Source organism: Panthera onca, chromosome F2, assembly GCF_046562875.1.
Source record: "Panthera onca isolate mPanOnc1 chromosome F2, mPanOnc1 haplotype 2, whole genome shotgun sequence".
Taxonomy (NCBI): Eukaryota; Metazoa; Chordata; class Mammalia; order Carnivora; family Felidae; genus Panthera; species Panthera onca.
The window spans coordinates 51,744,885-51,768,039 of NC_138356.1; the positions used below are offsets into that span (position 1 = coordinate 51,744,885).

Consider the following 23,155-nt stretch of genomic DNA (forward strand, 5'->3'; position numbering starts at 1 on the left):
ATATGTCAACATTTGTGGGAATTGGTTTATGATAAAAATCAGAGAATTTTCTAAATCTAGACTGTCACTGACACATAGGACATAATGTGGCACCTGGGTGACTCAGTCGGTTAAGCATCTGACTTTGGCTCAGGTCATGATCTCATGGTTCATGAGTTCGAGCCCCACATTGGGCTCCCTGCTGTCAACACAGAACCTGCTTTGGATCTTCTGTTCCTCTCTCTCCCTGTCCCTCCCCCCGCTCATGCTGTCCCTCTCTCTTAAAAATAAAATAGACATTAACAAAAGAAATTAATTTAAAATAAAAAAGAAACATAGGACGTACCTAGTAGAATATTACAATTTTTTCTAAAAATGGAGGTGTGTGTGTGTGTGTGTGTGTGTGTGTGTGTGTGCACGTGTGTGTGTGTAAAGAGAGGGAGACAGACTGGGAGACAGAAACAGACAAAAGGAGAAATACAGAGTGAGTCTACCGTGTACTATTAAGGCATGTTTTGTGGCTAAGGCATTCTAAATAATTAAATATCTGATAAATATATTGTTATATACCTAATAACTAGAATACAATCAAATTCATTTAATGTTACTTTAATGGAACACAATTTCACATTTGAGGTTTCAAAATTTGTAACTTTTAAAGAGCATTATAGCAAAATTCTAGAATCTTAAGGCTTGTAAAGAAGTTTAATGATATCCCATACCAATGATAATAAATAGTAATAAATAAGAAATATTACTGCAATCATGTTAAAATTTTATAAAATATCTCATTTACCGTGTCAGAGACAGATGGTATAATCCAGTTTCCTTGTTTTACAGAGATACTGACATTGCCATTCCTTAAACGACTCGCTTAGGATCACACAGGTTTCTGACACCATCCTGAGGTAGAACCCAAGTTCCTGAGCGTTCATGTGGTGCACATAGGACGCTCTCATAATGGGACAACCTGGCAGATGTTCATGGATCTGGCTTGAAGAATTATTTTAAACATTGTCAAAATTTGTTATATAAAGTCCTCAATGTCTCAGAGTTCCAGACATAAATATTCTTGAAGTCTTATCTTTTCCTTCAAGTTATAAGGGACAAAATAAAATATTCCTACTAAGGGAAGAGGTGGATCTTTAAAGTCTAGTTGGAACTTTAATTAATTAAGAAACCAAATTTAGTTAATCAAACATGGTACATAAGGAGGACAAAATTGTAATAGCCATCTCAAAAACTAAAAGCTGATTTGGCTTTATTATAGATTTGGGAAAAACTCTGAATTCTTTAGTAGGAAATCCGTTTTCACCCTCAGTTGTTAGGTCGGAAATGCTTTACAAGCATAACTCATGAACTGTGATTATATCCTAAACTATTCATGCTTTACACCTTGCAGTTTGCTGAAGTATATTTTGGGATTCTTGAAATCTATACAGTGATTTACTATTTGGAAAGGAAGTACATACTTACCTGTTATCACGTTCACTCTGTCTCTCTCTCTGTCCTCCCTTCTTAAAATTTCCTATCTGATCTTGATCTGATTCCTTAACAAATGGGGCTGTGAAGACTGTCCTCTTAAGTTCCTCTCACATGTCAAAAGGAGGAATTTCCACATAGCACCCAAATAAAATAAAAGTGATTTCTTTTTCAGTTTTCTACTAATTAAAGGTGTTTCTCTTCTTAGAGGGAGATTCACTTTCGGATTTCATGTTTCTGTTTCGGAAAACAGTTACATTTTCTGTTTCCATAACGGAAAATTCATCGGCAGTCTTACTGTTTGGGAGTTACTCCTGCATCGCCCGTATTCAGCTGTAGGCATAGAGACATTTAACAAAAGCACAGGGAAAACAGATATCCAGTAAGATCCTGGAAAATAGCACATAATGTTATTTAGCTATACATAGTTAAGGAATCATACTGGCCATTTTGCTGGATGTAGAACATGCCAAGTTCATTTTTGTCTCAGTCTTTATGCACTGTCCTCTTTTCCATCTGATAAAAATATACTTCTTTCTCTGCTGAATGTAATATGTGATGAATCATAAGGTCATCAGTAAAACTCAGAAGAAGCTACTATTTATTTCTTCATTTTATAGATAATAAAACTGAGGGAGCAAACTTATCTTTTGGGGGGATTAATTGAGATAAGGTGCTGAGAACAAAGTCTCAAATAGAGTAAGCATTTAATAAATGCTAGCTTTTATGATCTGATATATAAATAACCTTGTGTATTTGTATGTTCCTTTTCTCAGAGTTAGTTTACGAAACACAATTTTTAGAGCTAATGGAAGAACTTGTATAAGCCTACAACCAAAAAGTCTTCCGCAGGCAAACCTCAAAAGCATCAGCCAGAATGTTGTGTTTTCACTGAACACTTTCATGCCTTGGCTCTGATTTTAATACCACAGCAATTAGCAGCAATAAACTGATAGGTTGTGATTGGAGCCGTTGTCAGGCAGGGAAAAGGAAAAACTGCTTTTGATTTAAATGGATCATTATAATGATCGGCCACTGCAAGCCACCAGGAAGCACTGAAATTATCTTTATTTCATTCCATTTAAAAAGCAAAGCTGTGAGTAATAATATGCTTTAGAAATTTTACCTGAGCTACTGCATCCCCTACTTTTATTTTTGATAAAAACTTTAAAACAGTCTCTCAAGATCCAAACTAATACATAATAAATAAAGAACCAATGAGTAGTTTAGGAAGGAAATTAAATTATTCCCTTTTATATTTTCTGTCCAGATATCACCTCTTATAGAGGCCTTCCCAGACCACCATATCCAAAATAGTAGCCTAGCCCCCATCACCCACTGCTCCTTTATTTTGCTTTATTTTTCTTCCTTGCATTTATTCTTTTTTTATATCATATAACCCTTTATTATTTTGTTAATGCTGGGTTCTTGGGGTTTTTTTTTTTTTTTGTACCACTAGGATCTGAACTACATGAGGATAGCACTTTTGTTGCTTGTTTTCTGCTATGTTACTGGCACATAGAACAGTGCTTATCGTTTAATAGCATTTAAATATGTGTCAAAAGAATTAATTAATGCATTAATAAAGAGCATAAGCACTAAGGAACACAGCTGGATTAAATTGCTATAAATTTGTTCTACCTGCTACAATTTTAGAAATCTCAAACTTTTTCTCCTAAAGCCTCTGTTTTTATTCAACATTTACTGATATTTGCAAAACACTTATAGCAAATCTCACTGTGATCTCAAAGATACATTAGGTAAACTTACATTATTCATACTGCAGAAATAAGCAAATATAAACACAGTGGATAAAGACACTAAGTGATAGATCTAAGGTTACAGGGTTTATCTGACTCTAGAGCATTGATGGTATTTTAACTGCTGCTACTGAAACTTTGGTTGTACATATTCTGTAAAAAGCAGGGAGTGTATGGATTCTAGTATTTTTTATGTCATCTACACACACCACCTACCTACATTACAACTACCACCTTGACTTAAAATTATATCTTGGGACTAAGGTCACCATTCTCCATATAGGTGCTCCAGTACGTCTGTGACAACAACATATACTATAAATATAATACTTAAATTCAGTTGAATGGGATTTCAATGTGATTGGGAAATGAAAGACATATAAAATAGTACCTCCTTTTTTTCAAGTTTATTTTTCTTTATTTTTTTTATTTGAGAATAGTTGACACAGAATGTTACCTTAGTTTCAGGTGTGCGACATAGTGGTTTGTCAACTCTATACAGTATGTTGTGCTCACTACAAGTGCAGCTACCATCCACCTGTCACCTTACAATGACATTAACATACCACTGACTGTGTCCCCTATAAATACTTTAAAATAGTACTTCCTTTTAGAAACGCCTATGTTTTTCCTTGTTTATTTGCTCAGCCAATCTACCTATATATTTACCTACCAACAGATAATAATACTAAAAGATAACCAAATTATCTTGAATATAGATCAGGGAAATGAAGATAAGTAAGATAGCCTCATTTCTCTAAGGGAACTTCAGTCTAGTGGGAGAAGACAGGAATATCAAATATGCATGTGTGCATGCATACACACATATATTTAGTACTTGCCTCTGGTCCCATATCCTCCCATTCCTCATATGACCTCTTCTATCCTCTGAAAGGCCATTGCCACCTGATTGCTAACCAAATGACCTTGCCTTCTACTTCTCAAAGGAATTGGAAGCTGTGACATCTCTTAGTTATAATTACCACAATTTCCCATTTTTGTACTTAAAACTGTTCCTCTATCTACATCCAACTTCAGAGGAGGTTTTCTTCTTTTTCTGTACTAAGTTTATCTTTCCATCCAGTTTTGACCTGATCTCTTCAAGAATTTTCTTTGTTGCTTCTTTATCCATTTGTATATATTGTTAGCTTTTTCCTCTGCTAGCTCTTTCCGCACACTTTGTACCCCACATCCAGATTGTTTTCCCTAGTTCATCTGGGTGTTGGAGCCAGCCACACCAGCATGGCTCCTGAGAGCCGATGTGAGCCCCTTTTCCCAGCCCTGCTTTCCTTAATGCCATGTGATTCAAATCACCTCTCTATCGGGGAATGTTTTACATGAGAGGAATCAGCAGATGCTATAAATCAGATTTCCCTCCACCTTCTAGTGTTTGTTTTCAAACATTAAAGGCAAACTCCTGCTGTGTCCCTCCTTTTACTTGAAACCAAGGCTTTCAAACGCGCAGTCCCCTCTAAATCTCTCTGCTTCCTCACTTCACATCAATTCTGTGAAATTCTTCACGTCTGCTTCTGCCTTCACTGGAAGTGTTACAGCAAAGGAAAGAAGTGCTCTTTATTACCTGACCTCCAGGCCACGTGTCATGCTGTTGATGTCTTGCTCCCTGAAAACTTCTTCCTCTGGCTCTGTGACATGGTATCTCCTGGTTCTCTTCCTCTTCCTCTGACCGTTTCCCCTCTGCCTTTCACTGGGTTCTCTTTCTTTGCCCGTAGTGATTTATGTCCTCATGATTCTGGGCACGGTCCTCTTCTACACACTCTGTGTTTGTTAACTCACCAATGCCCGAAGCTTCGAGCCATTCCATGAATTATTGCCTACCTATAAAGCTCCATGCCAGACGTTTTGCCCAGGTGTCTGGTTGGCATGTCTGATTGCCTTCTTAATATCTCTGCATACTTATGTCACAGGCACCTGACACTCAATATGTCAGAACCTTAATTCATTTTTCTCCCTTAAATATTACTCCACCTTCTGGATTTCCTATCCAGATAAATGGCCTCATCATCCACCAAGTCAACAAAGTGAGAAGTCTGGGAGTCACCCTAGACTCCTTGCTTTTCTTCATTCTGCAAATCTGGTCATTGAATATCCTTCGCTTTTCTTCCGCCACACTGTCTTCATTCCAGCTACCTCGTTTTAGGTCCTCATCAGTTCTTACATAGATTGTTAAAATTTTCTCCTGATTTGTCTTCCTGCCTTCTGTCAGACTCTTTAACCAGGTCTCCCCAATGCTGCTAGAATGATATTCAATTTCCTTCCTTCCTTAAACTCCTTCAGTGCCTCTTTACAGCCTCTAGGATAATTTCTTTATTATGGAATATTCTTTTGATTTCAAGTAAGGGGAGACTTCACCCAAATTGCTTAAGGAAAATGGAACTGATAAAAAAAGAGAATGGATCTGGAATGAATTATGTCAATAGGAATTGGTTTCTTTCCTCCTTCAGTTCTGCCTTCCATTGTGTTGGCTCCAGGCTCAGGTTAAATGTGATAGCAAGACAGTGGCTGCCATTGCAGCCTTACAACTTCTCAGCTTTAAGGGACAGCAGAAAGAAAACAAGGAACTCCAAACCTCCGCCTCAAGAGAGTCATGTTATCCCATTGTTACTGGGCTGTGTGCCTATTCATGAACCAGTCACCATTGCTAGTGTATTGAAACATGTTGATTGGCCTGCATCCAAACCATGTGAGATTTAGGGAGGATATATCCTTAGAGGGAAATTGAAACTTTTGCTAGAAGAAAGAGCAACAAACACTGGAGAAGCTCATGATGAAAGCATCTAGGATTGATTGAGTTCTTTACATGTTTCAAGGTATTATCTTAAAGTTTTTCATGTATTAAACTTGCTTAATCTTTACAACAACTTCGTGAAGAAGTGAGGAAACTGATGACCGAGAGGTCTGGTAGTTTGCCTGAATTAGACACAGCAAATAACCAATGCCCGCTGCAAAACTCAAATTTCTGGGTATAGGCTTTCCTTTTCATCCTTACCCAGTAAATTTCTGGTAATGTTTTTGAGTGAGATGGCCATAGTTCAAAAATTAACTTACATGTTATAAAATGAGTGTGTTCCATTATCAAAGAGATAAAAATCACTGGGGCTTTCCCACATTTCTTACCCTGCACAGAACTAGGCAACTTTAAGAGTGCATGGAGGGATGCCTGGGTGGCTCAGTTGGTTAAGCGTCCGACTTCAGCTTGGGTCATGATCTCCTGGTTTGTAAGTTCGAGCCCCGCATCGGGGTCTGTGCTGACAGCTTGGAGCCTGGAGCCTGCTTCAGATTCTGTGTCTCCCTCTCTCTCTGCCCCTCCCATGCTCATACGCTGTCTCTCAATAATAAATAAACATTAAAAAAAAAAAAAAAGAGTGCATGGAAATGTCCCCAGAGACTGGAGTTTCCTGCTTAACAGGAGGTTGGGACCTCAAGGTTGAGGTAAAGATATGTGCAGTCCTTAAGTGTCTGTAGCAGACACATCTTTCCTACCAGTTGTTGATCCTCTCCTAATCCCCCAGAGGTCAGGATGCAGTGACCTCTAGCTCCCATTTTTTTGACCTATTACTAGGGTGGAGAGTGGATGCTGTGGATGCTGGCCTTCCTCCCAATGGAAGCTGTGAACAGGAAGATTTAGTCAGCTGATGCATGAAAGGTAGAATTCTGTATATAACGTGTTATGGTCAACAATCACATTTCTGCATGATGGGAATTACCTGTGTGAGTGCGAGGCCCTTCATGATCTACTGGTGATCCCTTTCCATTCTTACCTTTTACTATGAACCCCTCGTCTCCACTGCTCTAAGACCCAGTGTGTTATTACCTTGAATTTCATGCTCTTTATGCTCTTCCACACCTCCTGTGTGTCTTGGCAATTGCTGTACCCACTGCACCTTTCAAAAGTTCTGTCAAGTGTCCTCTTCTGAAAGAACGCTTTGCTGAGATCAGCCTCCTTGTGAGCAAACATCTGTGTCTCTCTTTGTGCCTCAGCTGTATTGTAAGAATGTTTGTCATGATTCCTGTAACTCGTATTGCATTTCTGTATTTCTTTTTGTCTACTTCTACAGTGCTGCAACATCTTTGAAAGGTGGGAGCACATTTTATTCATTTTCTTACCCCCCCCCATACTGCCTGACACATAATAGGTACTCAAAACGTGTATGTCAGTGAATGAAATCAGAAATGTGCAGAAACTATAATAAGATATCCTAATTGTTGGCAATTAATTCTGATCAGCACTAGAAGGAACTAGGAGTTGGGAAATGTTTCTCATTCAAAGATTCTAAATTAGAGACCAGTTAACACATGTATTTGTACAATACAAATAGCCCTCACTATCTGAACTCTTGCAAAATATTTGCTATAACATTATGCAGAAATTTCCACCCCAAATTTACTATCCAAATAGAAATTCGACCATAACAGGTTTATATAAGTGCAACAATGGAAATGTTTGAGTCATAGGTGAATCCATGTAGAAGGATGCAGAGTGTTCTTCTGTCATATAGCTCCGCAGTTTTCCACAAGATCATGTCATTGTTTTCTAAGGAAATGGAAGAGCTTGTGAAAAAAGTTGGTGAGCACAAGAGGTCTAGGAAGTGCCATGCATTATAAAGGAGTATTAGATGTATAAAATATATTGAGTGAGGTGAACACATAAGAAACATAAGCTTGGTCATGCATATACCTTCATCAATAATGGATAGGTTTTTTTTATGCTTGTGAGAAAATTCAAAACAACATTATGGTGTTGGTTTTGGAAAGCTTCATTGAGTTACTCAAGGATAGTATGGTCTGTTTGAAACCTAGAAAAGTATCTCATGCAGTGGATAGATAATCCTAAACTTTGAAACCATGTAGATGCTACTGAAGGCACTACATACCTTTGAAGATCTGAAGAAGAAGATGAAAGAGTTGGATCATTTGGCAAAGAAGTTGTTTCAACTTCAAGTCTGGAATGGTACAGAAGATTTAACAACGATGCAAGACAGCAGCATTTGAAGATTGTAGAGGAAGCATCTTCTTGGTAATGAGCTTGCAGTGGTTTTTCTCAGTGAAAAACAGAAAATTATTGACAGAGGTAGCTAACATGTTTCCATTAATACCAATTCTCTTGATAAAATTTGGCTTTTAAAAATGAATGTTATCTTTGGAGAATATGAAAAAAGCCAGGGCATTATGCCTCCAAAGATAGGCTGATACAGTTTTTAAGTGAAAATGTAAAGTTGATGGTAAACTAAAACCTAGGTAACTCTGAACACCCGGGGTCCTTAAAGTTAATGTTGAAGAGTAAATTTCATATTGCATGGTTCTCAAATCCTAAGCTTTGGCTGACAAAGCAAGCATTCAGTCATTATGCAAGAAGTCATAATTTCTGGCAGTTCATTTCTTTGGGGGGTGAAGTCTTACAAGAACAGAAGGAGTTACGGTTGAGATTTGAGTTAACTTTTATTTAGTAAAATAAAGAGCTGATGAAGAAATTGTTGAGTAGGTGCTGCTGTGAAGAAAGATAGTTTGCATGATAAGCTAAGAAAATGCTTTTTTTGTTTTTCATCTCAGTATGGCTCTCTGGCTATATTTTCATCCCTAATTCATTGGTAGTGACGTTATCCCTCGAGAGGGGGCTGTGTGGCATCACAGACTGTGGCTCTTTGAATCATCAGTGATACTCTGATGTTTAGAGGCACTTTTTGTTGAGCTCTAAAATGTGGAATTTCCTTCAAGTTTCAGTTTTAATTAAGTATGTCTGTCCCTGCAAAATGAAAATCAAAAGCTCTTGGGGAAAGGTCCATTCTTTTCCAGGCTCATTGAAAGGACTTGTTTAAGAGAAGTGAATTGATTTTGATTATGTTGTGTCTTTTCAAGTAACGTCCAGAAGAAGAAAATACTTGCGTAAGCACAGAGTGACACGCACATATTTTCCTTGTATTTGTGGCTGTGAAAAATGTGTCACTCCAGGATGCCCTGTTCCCTAAGAAATAGGTATTGCCTACATGTAGGGGCTGACTAGTGATTATTTCAGGGACACTGTTCCCTTTTAAGTTTCTTCTCTTGGAAGTAGGCTGCTTTTTCTTATATGATTGCTTGAGTGTCTCTTATGCAGATGCCTTCATTGTTAGAAGAAAAATCAATAATTTGCATGACCATAATAATGTAACAGTTCAGCTAAAATCAATTTAACAGATATTTATTGGCTGTTTATTCCTAGATAATAAACTATGTTATTCAGTAGAGGGATGAAGAAAAAAAATGCAAGGTACAATTACTACTTATTTTAAGGAATCAGTAGGACCCAGATACATGAATAAATAATATTGTATTTTTTTGCTTTTGTAATTATTCTAAAGTGTTATCCACGAATAAAGACATTGTAAATAAATATTACTATGTCTTCTCCCTGGTTATCTGTGCAGTTGTTATAATGCAAGGGTGCTCCCCTACCCCTGTGGCCAGAAACTTCAAATTCCATGTTTCTTAAGTCAAGAACTATTTTTTAAGTAGTTAATTAACATATTACTAACATATAGTACTCACCTGTAGCAGATGAGTAAGCCATAACACAAGTGGAGTATGGTAAATATTGCAATAGAAATACTTACGGCATGAGAAAGATACAATTCTACCAATTTTCTATAGGCTTATTGATATCTGAGCTGGACTCTACAGGACGAGTATAATTTCTGGACAGGTAAGGGACAGACTTTGCTAGAAATGGGAACATAACGGTCAGTGTGTTCATTCTGCACAAACAGGCACGGGAATGTTTAGTTTATTTGGGGAGGAACCAGGCACAAGTGTAGCCAGACCTTAGGGAACAGAAAGGGTGGGGTAACTTGATACGAGGATCAATGAGGTAACCCCAGCTGCATGGTGAAGGGCCTTGAAGCAGCGCCTGAAAAGCCTCCAGGGAAGAAACAGCAACAAGTGTATATGACATTCCTCAAAAGCCTTGTGTCCATGGCTGCTTGTCCTCACTTCTCCCAAGTTACTTCTGAATGCGTAAGTGCTTCTGCTCTGAGAGTACAGGAAGATTCATTAAGCGTACCTAAGATACTTTTTTTCCTTGAAACATATATTTAGGGGAAATAAAAAGCTGCTGCTTTGTTTCTTTCTGTTTTTAATTAAACTGAGTTTTGGCAATCCTTTCGGCTGGGCTTTCCACATGGGATTGAACCTTAAGTGACTCATCAAAGTTTATTATAAAATTCTATAAACACGAGTCGGTTTAGCTATATCATACTTTTTAAAAGCTTCGTTTATTTAGTGCTACCCTTGAGCACAATAATGTACACCTGAAAAACTTGAGTTTTGCACTGAGAATTCAATTGAATGTGTTTGACTAGTTCCAGCGTTCAGAGTGCCGTGCTAGGCCTTCAGTAGAGGGTGGAAACAAATTCACTGAACAGTAATAACGCAACGTGAATGTAGACAAGCCAGAAAATGGAGGACAGGCCATATGGAAGAGGATCCCAAGTGTAAAATTTCCATGGAATGACTGTTTACTTGGAATGAGTATTTATAAACAAGGAGTTTGTGTGTATAAGTGCCTTGCCTTGATAAAATTAATTTGTGATATGGATTAGGGGTCAGAGACAAGTGTCAAGGCCAAAGCACCAGTTTCCAGCCAGAGGTTTGTAAACCGTGTGCCACGGAACACTAGTGCTCAGGGCTGTGGGAGTGCCTGTTTTCCAAACACGGACATGCTGCTTATCAAACACGAAAGGTTTTAAACTGTCCAGAGAATAAAGGCACAGCGTAGGGAATATAGTCGGTGATACTGTAAAAGCATTGTATGGTGACAGACGGTAGCAGCCCTGGTGGTGAGCGCAGGGTGAAGTGCAGAGTGGTTGAATCATGTGTCAACTGTCCTTCAATTAAAAAAAAATGTATCCATAAGAAAAAAAATTGTCTAAAGAACATTTTAAAACTCTTTTGGGGGGTTGCCTGGGTGGCTCAGTTGGTAAAGCATCCAACTTGATTTCGGCTCAGGTCATGATCTCACAGGTTCATGAGATTACAGCCCCAGGTCAGTCTCTGTGCTGACAGTGGAGCCTGCTTCAGATTCTCTCTCTCTCTCTCTCTCTCTCTCTCTGCTCCTCCCCTGCTGGTGCTCTCTCTTTCTCTCTCAAAATTAATAAATAAACAGTAAAAAAAACCCAACCTTTTTTTTTCATTCGGTATGTTGGTTGTTGGCCCACTCTTAAGATTTTAAAATATGCTTTCATTAGTTAATTATTTTTAGATGCTTTAAAAATCTGAGGGGAAAAAAAAGCTGGTCAAGACAAAAGAGTAAGGGCTTGAACGTGGGTGGTGGTGGTAGGGATAAAAAGGAGACAATAGCTTAAAGAGATATTACTGAGCAGTAAAACAAAAAAGCAAAATTTGGCAGCTATTTAATAAATCATTAGGAAAGATGGTTCTGGAAGTGAGGGAAACAAAGATGAGGTCCATGGAAATCTGTGAATTAGAATTATCTACTGGGAAAGTCACATTAGACAGAACTTTGGAGAATATCCACAGAAAGGAAATGGGAGAATGATGATGGATCAGCGAAGAACAGAGAGTCTTAGGGGAGTGAGGATGCTTCAGCATCCTGGAAGTCAGAGAAGGAGCATCCAGAACAAGTGGACAGAGGAGAGTGGAGTCTGACGGAGGCTGTTGGAATTGGTAGTTACCTATCTGCCAGTTGACTGGTGATAAGAATATTGGAATAAAAACCAGAAAGCAAAAGTAGGTGGTGAAAAGGGCAAGGCAGTGGGTGTGGAGGAACAGTGTGGAGCTGGTCAGTGAAGGGTAGAGAAAGGACGAGTTGGAAGTCATACCTGAGGCAAAGCAAAGTTGTGTAGAATCGGGAACACAGAGGAAAAAGACTGGGAAGAGGTTGAGATGAAAGAAACAGGCCACAGAGAAGCTGCTGATTGCTTTACAGTTCCACGGAAATTGAGATCAGAGCACAAAAGCACGGGTGGGAAAGCTGTCTTTGTAGTTCATAGAAAAATAAAACGATTTTATTCTCAGAAAGTTATGACAGTATTCTGAAGAAAAGAACCCTAAATTGCTTTAAGGTGGTCTTCGTTTAGTGTGGTAACTTATTTAAGAATTACCGTAAGGCCCATAACCCTTTATTTCTCTGGCTCTGGTAAATACTTTCTGTAATTTGAACATAGGGGATATTTCTGAAGTGGGTACTTATGATAATCATAAATACAGCCCAATCTCAGTGATAAGTGCTTTTAGACCAATTACTGACATGCTCAATTGAATACTAATACCTCCCATGAAATGGCTTTCATATAAGTAAGACGACGGCTGCTCTACAGCGACAGGGCACATAAAGCTTTGCACCAGCTTGTCTCCAGGGCCACCATCTGTGCGGATCTCAAGTTTTAATACATGGGGTTTCTCGATCCTCTGCAAAGACTGAATTTTCAGGCTGGACGTCAGTATGTGTAAAAACAACTTGGAAGGAACTTCTGCATCCATGCTGACCTTAACCGCTCCATTGTTCTAGAGAAACACATGTTTGTGTCCTATTGGAAACTTTGTGTGATGGCTGCTAAAGTCCCTAGAATATCAGGATTGTTTGGCCCTATTTTGCATATCCAAACAAAGATGTTAGTTTACATATTTACTATGAATTTATATTCTGGACAAAATTGAGAAGCAAAACAGATTTGAAAAATGGGATGACTTCTACCAGATTTCCATAATTAATATTCCATAATTAATATGCAAGTTTCAAAACATAAAAATTATTATTTTTTTAGGTTTATTTTTTTGAGAGGGAGTGCAAGCGGGGCAGGGGGGGAGAGAGAGAGAGAGAGAGAGAGAGAGAGAGAGAGAGAGAATCCCAAGCAGGCTCTGCGCTGACAGCACATGCAGCCCATGCAGGGCTCAATCCCAGGAACCGTGAAATCATGGCCTGAGCCAAAATCAAGTCAGATGCTCAAACAACTGAGCCACCCAGGTGCCCCCCAAAATTATTTTTAAACGTAACAACGTTTTAAAAATTTGGAACTCATAAATATGACTAAAAATTTGAATAATATTTTTATAATTTAAAAGGAAAAGAGACACCGCTTTTCAGCATTTTATAGAATTTTACATTTCTCAATTTCAGATATTTTTTTTCAGCAAACATTTATTGAGTACGTTCTTAGTGTCAGGCACTATGCTAGGCCTTGGGTTTACTAGGTTATATTGAGACATGCTGTCTGTTTTCAAGGAACTTACGATCTACAGGGAAATACAGACCTGCATTAAAATATTAAATCACTGTTTTAAACATCTTCATGCATTCATAAAAGGTGTTATAAGAGGGCATAGGGGGCTGCGTCTACCAAGGATTAGGAAAGTTTGGGCAAAACACGGTCTATGTTGAGTTGTAATGATTTGAAAGTTAGCCCAGCAGAAGGGGAAAGGATATGTGTGTAACATGCAATGGGACTAGCATGTGAATGGCGTGTAAACTAGAGACACAGGTGAATTTGGGAAAATGCAAATCCTTTTAGCTGAAATAGAGTGAGGGGCTGGGTTGGGAAAGGGTGGTGAGGAGAGGGGAAGGTGGGAAGGAAAGCAGGTGTTAAATCATCATGAGTCTTATAAACTATCTCAAGGAATTGGGGCTTTAATGTGAAGGCAAATAGAGCAGCTAATGGATATTGGGGCAAGTTTATTATCATCACAGTCTCCTCCTTCTTATTCTCCCTCATTGTTATCATCATCATTGCCATTATCATTTCTTGAACTCTTGCTATGTGCCAGGCAATATTAAGTCTTTTCATGCATTTTTTTTTTTTTACTTCTCACTATGACCTATAAGTACTATTAACGTTTCTATCTTAAAAATAAACAAGCAAGGGAATGTACTTAATTTTCCTGAGGCCAGAAGTTAGCAAGAAGCATATCTGGAAGTCACACCGAGGGTTTTCTGAAGTGACCATGCCTGCCTCTGTATTCTGCTCTTACTTAGAAAATGATTACATCCCCTGAGGAGCCCTCAGCCTGTAGTGTGCTGCAGAAGAAAGTTTTCAATGAAAGCTGAACTAGAAATGGGGACCAGTTATAAGGTCATCGTTATTATGCGGGCATGAGAAGATACTGGACACAGGTAGTATGAATGGAGAAGAATGGACATATTCTAAAGATATCACGGAGGTAGACTCAACCAGGCTTAGTAACTAACTGGATGTGTGGAACAGTATTTCTGGCTTGGACCATGAATACACTTCAGAGAGTGTGTTTGTGAAATCTACCAGGTTTATTGGTATTCTAGACAGCCAGAATGCCAGAATGATCAAGCTTATACATTGCTGGTAGGAATATAAATTGGTACACCTTCTATGAAAGGCAACCTACCACCAGTTTCTTCAAAATTAAAAATATGCATAGATTTGACCCAGAAATTTTACTTCCAGGTATTTATGCACAAACACGCATCTACATTGTATCATATATATAAAGATATATACACTGCAGCATTGCATGTAATTGCCAGTATCAGAAGTAAACTAAATCTCCTTCAGTATGAGATAGGCTAATAAATTAGGATAAATCCATTCAATGAAATTATTTACAACTCTTAAAGGTAATGAGGCATCTCTATGTGTGTGTTGATAGGGAAATATTGTATGTAGGCATATGATTATATCAAGGTGCAGAAGAAAGTGTGTATAATAGGCTACCATTTTGTGAACACCAAGTAGATGGATAGATAGGTAGATGAGGAGATAGATAGGCATAGTTTGGTATAGATAGAAATCCATAGAGTATCCCTATGAGGATAAAAATACTGGGAGTAACAGTAGTTGTGAAGGAAGTGACTGGATGCCTGGGACAGAGGATGGAAAAGGGAGAACTATTTATCAACATTGTATATCCATTTGATTTTTCTCTGTATGCATACATTTACTATTTTATTTACTTTTTAAGTTTATTTTGAGAGAGAGTGCCAGTGGGGGAGGGGCAGAGAGAGAGGGAGAGACAGAATCCCAAGCAGGCTCTGCACTGTCAGCTCAGAACCTGATGTGGGGCTCAGTCCTGTGAACCATGAGATCATGACCTGAGCCAAAATCAAGTCAGATGATTAACTGACTAAGCCACCTAGGTGCCCCTAAATTTATTATTTTAAAATTGACAAGGTAATATAAATTATTAAAATTCAAGGCAGAACACTCTCCTGTTTTTAAATCTTATCTCTAGAGAAACATATATATGATAAAGGGAAAAGTCAAACTCTTAGTTTGATTTTGTTTAAAAATTTGTCTTTATATGAAATCAGAGTTTTTATAAGAAAAATAATATCTTTCCCCAATGATTGACTTATATCCTCCCAAATTTATGGAAGCCCTGAAATTCGTAATACAAATATGGGAATATAAAAAAAAAACACCTTAATTTTCGAACTGTTATTTTTCAGTCATTAAAGTCATAATGCTGCTAAAGTATTACATTTTTGTCCGTTAGATCACTAACAGTTGGAGGGTACTTGCTATTTATCTAGATGCTTTGGAGTTTGAACATAGAAGATAATTTTTGACCTTTGTAAACTTAGTTTATTTAAGCAAGTAAAGATAATATACATGAAAAATGATATACACATTTTTATGCTCAATATATTTTAATTAGTAAATTGGATATGTTAGTTCAGAAAGAGAGGAGATCAGAGAACCTGAAACTATGAGACAAGAATTCATAGGATCTTGGAGCTTGTATTGATCCTTGAAGAATTGGGATACTTGAAATTAGAGAGGAAAGAAAACATGAGGCCACAGAGAAGAATCAGAACTTCGTAGTATACTCAGGGCACAGGAGTGAGCATTTGAGCAGACAATCTCAAAGAAGCAGGAATCTAGGTTGGGAAATATTGGTATTCATTTATACGGGAACCAGAAAGCAAGGAAGTGGGCTTTGATTTGACGATGAAAAGGAAACCACCATGTAAAATAAAATATTCTAGTATTTCCTTGATAATTTATTTTTCTAACATTTATTTTGAGTCTTTAGTATAAAAGGGTTTTCTATACTTAATGCATTTTATTCTTCACTTTATACCCATTAGGTGTTATAATGCTCTAAGTGGAATTAAATGAAATTCAATGGACCATTGGCCTTGCCTACTTTGAAATTATTCTATAATTTTAGTATCCCCTTTGGGCCCTAAACTCTCTTTTCTCTAGGAAAAGCAGGGGTGCTCCACTTATATACACTCAATAGTGCGTATGGTCAGAAACTTTAATTATTTTCATTCTTCCAAGTAATTCGTTTAGGTTGTCTAAGTATGAAGTATATGAAAACATATACTTATTATATGGCAGGTTACTTAAACTGATTTTCATGGAATTTTAACATCTTAAAGATACAAAATCATCCATGTATTCATGGGACTACGTTATGAAAATGCTTCTTTTGCTTAAGAAAATAAGTTTACAGAAATTCTTATATGTTATATAACCAAAATGAACGTGTTAGATTGTAGTATTTTTTTCAGCTCGGTTTGAAGCCCCAAATTTTATTCACGAATGAAGTGATTAAAAGAATTATTTTGGTAAACCATAATGTCAATAATCCATTATTTGGGTAAAACATAATCTCAGTAATGCATTGTTGTGTTCAAGGGTTCACAGTTTTAATGAATATGTCAAATGAGGGATCTTCTATTAAATTCACATTCCGTTTTCCTTAATATTGTGCTGGAGGAGTGACCTCGAGAGAACAGGTGTACCTATGCTTATAACTTACAATCCTGGCTAGGCATTCAGGCAAAGTCAAATCAATCCATACATTTTAAAAAGTTTTCCCTAATACGAAAATATAGTCTCTTTGTGAGAATGAGGTGGGTGGAGGCTCTTAGTAATGTTAGAATTTTGCCTGAAAGCTATAAATTCATACTTAAGTATGGAGACTGATGTTGGGATTTGCATAAAGATTGTGAATTGTCAAAGTGAACAGAAAATTTAACCTCTCCTGAAGATCCTAAAGATGTTTTCTCTGGAAAGATTTCATTGATAAGCGGTGAATCATTAAAATGCCATTTTAAGGGAATAACAAGTCTACCTCCAAGGCCTTTGAAAACATCACATCATAGTCTCGTTTGTATTATAAAACTTAGTGAACTTTCTTGAGTGCATTGTGGGTACCTTCCTTTGGAGAAATAAATGAGATAGTTATAGGATGCAAGTAAAAAAAATAAAAGATGATACAATATCAAAATGAATGTCAGAGTGATAATTATAATCATTAGGAATGATCACTATGGATTTTTTATGTTCATACATTTTATTCTTACAAACATCTACGTTTAAAATCAGAAAAATGCAATTTTGGGGGCACCCGGGTGGCTCAGTCAGTTAAGTATCAGACTTCGACTAAGGTCATGATCTCACAGTTTGTGAGTTCAAGGCCCGTGTCAAGCTCTTTGCTGACAGCTCAGAGCCTGGAGCCTGCTTTGGATTCTGTGTCTCCCTCTCTCTCTGCCCCTCTCCTGCTTGTGCGCGCTCTCTCTCTCTCTCTTAAAAATAAATAAACCTTAAAAAATTAAAAAAAAGAAAAATGCAATTTTCTAACATTTATTTTATTAATCCACATTTAATACAAACATCAAAATCCAAGTCAGTAGTTACTGCAGATAAAGGACATTTAGTAAAGACTGCACTTTTTAACAATACTGCCAGCAAGTAAGGAAACTTTCCTAAACTTTAAGGGATAAAAAAAGAGAATACCCTCCCAAAGAAAAATTAAGCCAGACAGAGTTCCACAGGCAAGGAAAACTTAATTCAAAATTTTGGAATAGGAGAGTGAGACTGAACTCAATTCTGCTGAAACAGAAGACAGCAGGGTTTTTAAGTGCTAGAGTGAACCAGTAGAAAAGCAGTGGAGGATGTTAGGAGGAGGTTGTGCAGTGTGATTAGGCCATCAGTGTTGGCTAACTGGTGCTTATTGAAGTGAGGCATCTGTCCTCCCACAGAGACTGGGAGGTAGGCATGATCTCCTTTGATGGTTACATTTCCAATGGATGGCTCCCCATCCTTGAGAAAGACGTTCCTGGGTTGTACAACTGGCAAGAGGCTGATAGATTCACATCTCAAAGGGGCAGAGAAAGAATTTACAATTGCAAGTTTTCTGTAGTAAACACTCTAAGAAAAGAGAGGTCAACGGTCTAGAGTCAGGAGGAAGCCTGTCCAAAGTTGAGTCAGGTTGAAGGGAACAGGAAGAGGCTGCCTTCCTTGGTGAACTCTTCAGTTATATGAAGTCATACTGACACTATTTGGCCATTTTGACCTACAAAACTAACAGTTTCAAATGGTTTGATCAAAGATCCTGGGATCAAATTTCTTTACATGTTATTCCTACATTTTGCATAAACAAATAAATCTGGAATTGTGGTCTTTGATTATATTCTTTGTCACTCTAAATAAGACTTAGGGAGGGTTTTATAGGTATTTACATATATATAGTATGTGCATATGTTTGTATAATGTATGTGTGTTTATCAAAAACACATTAAAAATTAAAGTTGCCAGAAAAGGAAAAAAAAGTTTGGATAAAAATATAGACCTTGAGGCCTAAGAATAATTCTTAAAGAAAAGTGACAAGTTTGTTGCAGAACTTCCCATAAGTTAAAGCAAAGAAAGAAGCGTAATGTCCCCGTAGGATTAAAGCAATTAAGAAATTTAAAATAATTTCTTGGTGTTGAAATCTGACACATTTTTTGCTTTTAGTGCACATAAGGGCAACATTTTTGTGTTGGCAAATATCCCACTAAACCTTATAGCTAATTTCACAGGCCTAGATTTTGCTTGTTTATTTATTATTATCTTTAATGATACCCCTCAATGCAAACTCTTGGCAAAACCCCAAAGTATAATTCAGTGAAAGTAATTTGGTTACATATTAAAATAATGACATCCAGACACACGGCTCTCTAAAATAGAATTAAGAATTAAGAACTAAGATTATCTAGGGGCACTTGGGTGGCTCAGTTGGATAAGCATCCGACTCTTGATTTTGGTTCAGATCATGATCTCACTGTTACTGAGTTTGAGCTTCACATCAGGCTCTGTGCTGACAGTGCAGAGCCTGCTTGGGATCCTGTTACCCTCTCTCTCTGCCCCTGTTCCACAGCATGTTCTTGCTGTCTCTCAAAAATAAATAAATAAACATTTAAAAAATTAGATTATCTAGAATGAATTACCTCAGACAATATTACATACATTTTTTTTTTTTTTTTTTTGGTAACGGAACTCTTGATAAGAATCAGATAATACAGATCTTGAGAGTTTGAAGTTACCAATTTTGGGAGCAGAATTTGGAGCTCCCCTGTCCTTAATAGATGTAAGTCCATATGCTTTAACAATTAACCAACGGCAGGGTGGACTTGAAAACCTCTTTTGGCATGTAAGAAGATAATTTAGGATACAGATTTTATAGCTGCTTACTTAACTGGCAGTTGGGGTCTATTAAAATTAGACTCCATTAGAATTATTCTTTCTCTATCCCCCTGTAGCTTCTCATACGCCCTTGTAAATACACAGCAATTTTCAGAGTGCATTTTGCTTTGTTTTATTTTTTTACATGATGGCATCTATGTTAGACAGTGAATTCTTTATGTGCAAAGACCATATTTTATTAGTTTTTGCATCCTTAGTACTTAGAGTCTGATAAATAATAGGGCACACAAAATAGTTTGTTGGTTCTATGAAGGATTTAAGAAAACTGAGGAAGTTTGATATTCAAAATTATATATAAAATATGTTAAAATTACCAACAAACAATGGACTTATTACACTTCACCTCTGTCCCCTGTTTGTCACTTTGTAGTAAGTACAGAACCATAAAATATTGTGGGTAAAGGTCATTGAGTCACAAACATAATGGCAGACAATGCTAGTTTTCTCCGTACCCACTTTTATCCCCATTTTGTAATCGGGACCTTGGTTTGTGGCTGCCCAGAATGATGGCTGCATTTGCCAATCTCCCTTAGAATAAGAGTGGCCAAGTGACTAAGCTCTGGCCAATGAAATGCAAGCAGAAATGGCATGTGTAAATTTTAGGAAGCATCCCTCTTTCCTTCTTCCTTCTTGCTGACCAGGACACCGGTACTCTCTGGAGCTCACAGCCACTTGGAACATGAAGGGGACCACAGGTTGAGAATGGTAGAATGACAAGAGGGAAGCCTCCTTCTCTGGTGTTTATGGAATTGCCGTAACTGCCTGGACTTCTTAAGACTCAAGATTTGTCTATAGGAGAAAGAAATATCAATGGTCTTTTCTAAGCCACTCTGAGTTTGGGTGTTGTTGTTTTTTTTTTTTTTTCTAAATACCGATGATGGGGCTGAAAGCTTCTCTTCTTGTTCCCATATACTCTGTATAAATCTTTATTAGAACACTTACTCCAGTTTATTATAATCATATTTTTTTAATGTTTATTTATTTTTGAGAGAAAGAGCACAAGCAGAGGAGGGGCAGAGAGAAAGGGAGACACAGAATCCAAAGTGGGCTCCAGGCTCTGAGCTGTCAGCACAGAGCCCGATGCTGGGCTTGAACTCATGAGCCCTGGGATCATGACCTGAGCTGAAGTCGGACACTTAACCGACGTCACCCAGGTGCCCCTATAGTCATATTTTTTACATAAAACATTCTTTGAAGGCAGAAACATGCCTTCTTTATGTGTCGTTCATCCCTATCCCTGAACTCTACCTAGGAAGTATACGTGCACATAGTATATCCTCATTAAATGTTTAATTGAACAGTACTGGATTAATGACCTGAACTAAACTGCTTAATTAATATAGTACCATGGATTTAATTGTACCCTATGAAAATTTTGGTTCAAGATCATGGGATACAGTATAGAGTAGATACTCATAAAAAGTGTGTGGAAATGTTAGGTAAATACGTATAGGCTTACCTCCCACAAGTTACTCAGTATGAATTCATATTTTCTCCGAGGTAGTAGCGAATGATTTTTTTGTTACAGTTTTGGACATGATAATAATTTGTGCCAGGGAGTTTTTTTTTTGTTTTTTTTTTTTATGTGTGCAGTGGCCAATTAGGATCTTTGTTTTGATCCTTTTATCACAAGGATATAAAACTAATTTAGAGAGCATAACTGATTAACCATATGGAGAAAAAAATTGGTGCCTCTAAAAACACATTCTGTTCTTTCCCTGTGTTCTCTCCTTCAGGGAATGAACACTGTATTCATCTTTAAACTTAATTTAAAGGTAAAGCATTCAGCTTATCATATGGGTGATTTAATTTTATCTTTGGTTTATAACATGTCTTATATTTTAAGAAAAATGTATTTTTCTGTGTCTTATACCATGGCAAAACTATTGACCTGGGTGAAATACATTTGTGAAAAGTCATATAGACTGGGTACTATAGATATCATTTTATTTCTTTTCTTTATAGGTTATTTCAAACTTGAAGTGCATCATTCCAGCAGCGAATTCCCGGTGGTCTTGTCTACTTGACCTACTCGTTCCCTATTCTGAAATCTAGAGAAGACTGTTCCACAAGACTCCTCTGTAAATTGCTGCAATGTCTGTATCTAATTTATCATGGTAAGTGAATCACTTTCTAACCTACAGTCCAAATCCATGCATAGCATGAAGCAGTATTTTGTGAGAAAGTTTTATTGTCAGAACCGGAGCAGAAAAAGAAACTGAAAAATCTGGTTTCCAGAGATTGTTGTCCTGTGTTAAGGTAAGGAGAGCTACCTAGAGTTAAAATTTTAAGACTTTCAGCATTGTGGTATCTACAGACTCTGGAACGGGTTCAATGCTTTTATGAATCCGAATAACATACCATACCTTTCTTTCTCGATACCTAGGGGAGAGTTAAGTAGGAATTAAATACTCATTCAGTGGTCCTAGCTACTGTTCTGTTCCTGGGAGCAGGAATAACAGGCCGTAAGGGCAGCTGTAAGGGTGGGATAGGTCTTTTTTCATCAGTGCTTTTCTTCAAGCCTCCTAGTTCAACGTATCTACCCAAACTAAACTGAATGGAACTCCATTATGGAAGAGAAAATTCCCCCGTGGATTCACATCTCTAAATAACTGGCATTCTGAATAATCTTTGACTTCTAGTTCATGTTTCAGTGCTGTTTGTAATTTAAAATAAGAAGTGTGCAATTTTTTTTTTTTTTTTTTTTTTTTTTTTTTTGGCGTATAATCAACAACTTTTCTATGGCAACAAAGAGCAATACTAGCGGGGATGAATTGGAAGCCAGTTTTTTGAACTTTGGATTCTTTTTTTTTAAATATAAAGAGCTGAGTAAGTGACATTATACAGATATTATAATAATACAGAAACAGATTATATAATATTATATAATACAGATACAGATTGTATAATATATAAAAATACAGATTATGTAATACAGATATTATACAGTATTCAATATGTGAATGTAAGAAGAACCTGGTAATCCTGTCCATTTTCATAGGAGTCCATTTCATCGTTGTCTTCAGTTTGTGCCAGGAATATAAATAGCATTACATTACAGACTGGTTTCTGCAATTTAGCTCCATGTATTTATTTTTATTAGGTGAGCAATTTCTTCAGGGCAAAGGGTAGAATTGGTTGTTTAGATTGAGAGTAGTGTTTCTGAAGGACCCAATTTTTATGGACTCCCTAGAATATGTCTTTGGATTTTTACTGGGTGCTAAAGATCTCATTTTAAAAAAAAAATGAATTAGGGGCGCCTGGGTGGTTCAGTCGGTTAAGCGTCCGACTTCGGCTCAGGTCATGATCTCATAGTTCGTGAGTTCGAGCGCCGCATTGGGCTCTGTGCTGACAGCTTAGAGCCTGGAGCCTGCTTCAAATTCTATGTTTCCCTCTCTCTCTGCTCCTCCCCTGCTCACACTCTGTCTCTGTCTCTGTCTCTGTCTCTCTCTCTCAAAAATAAAATAAACATTAAAA

General features: G+C 37.3%; 1 protein-coding gene across 2 annotated transcripts in view; it reads left to right on the forward strand.

Annotated features, from left to right (window-relative positions):
* OXR1 (oxidation resistance 1) overlaps positions 1–23,155 on the forward strand; it is a 447,865-nt gene that overhangs the window by 61,349 nt on the left and 363,361 nt on the right. For both annotated transcript variants that reach the window (XM_060611132.3, XM_060611136.3), the window contains exon 2: positions 21,644–21,795. In XM_060611132.3, the coding sequence (XP_060467115.2) occupies positions 21,773–21,795 (23 nt within the window). In that variant the 5' untranslated portion in view covers positions 21,644–21,772. The remainder of the gene's footprint in view (positions 1–21,643; positions 21,796–23,155) is intronic.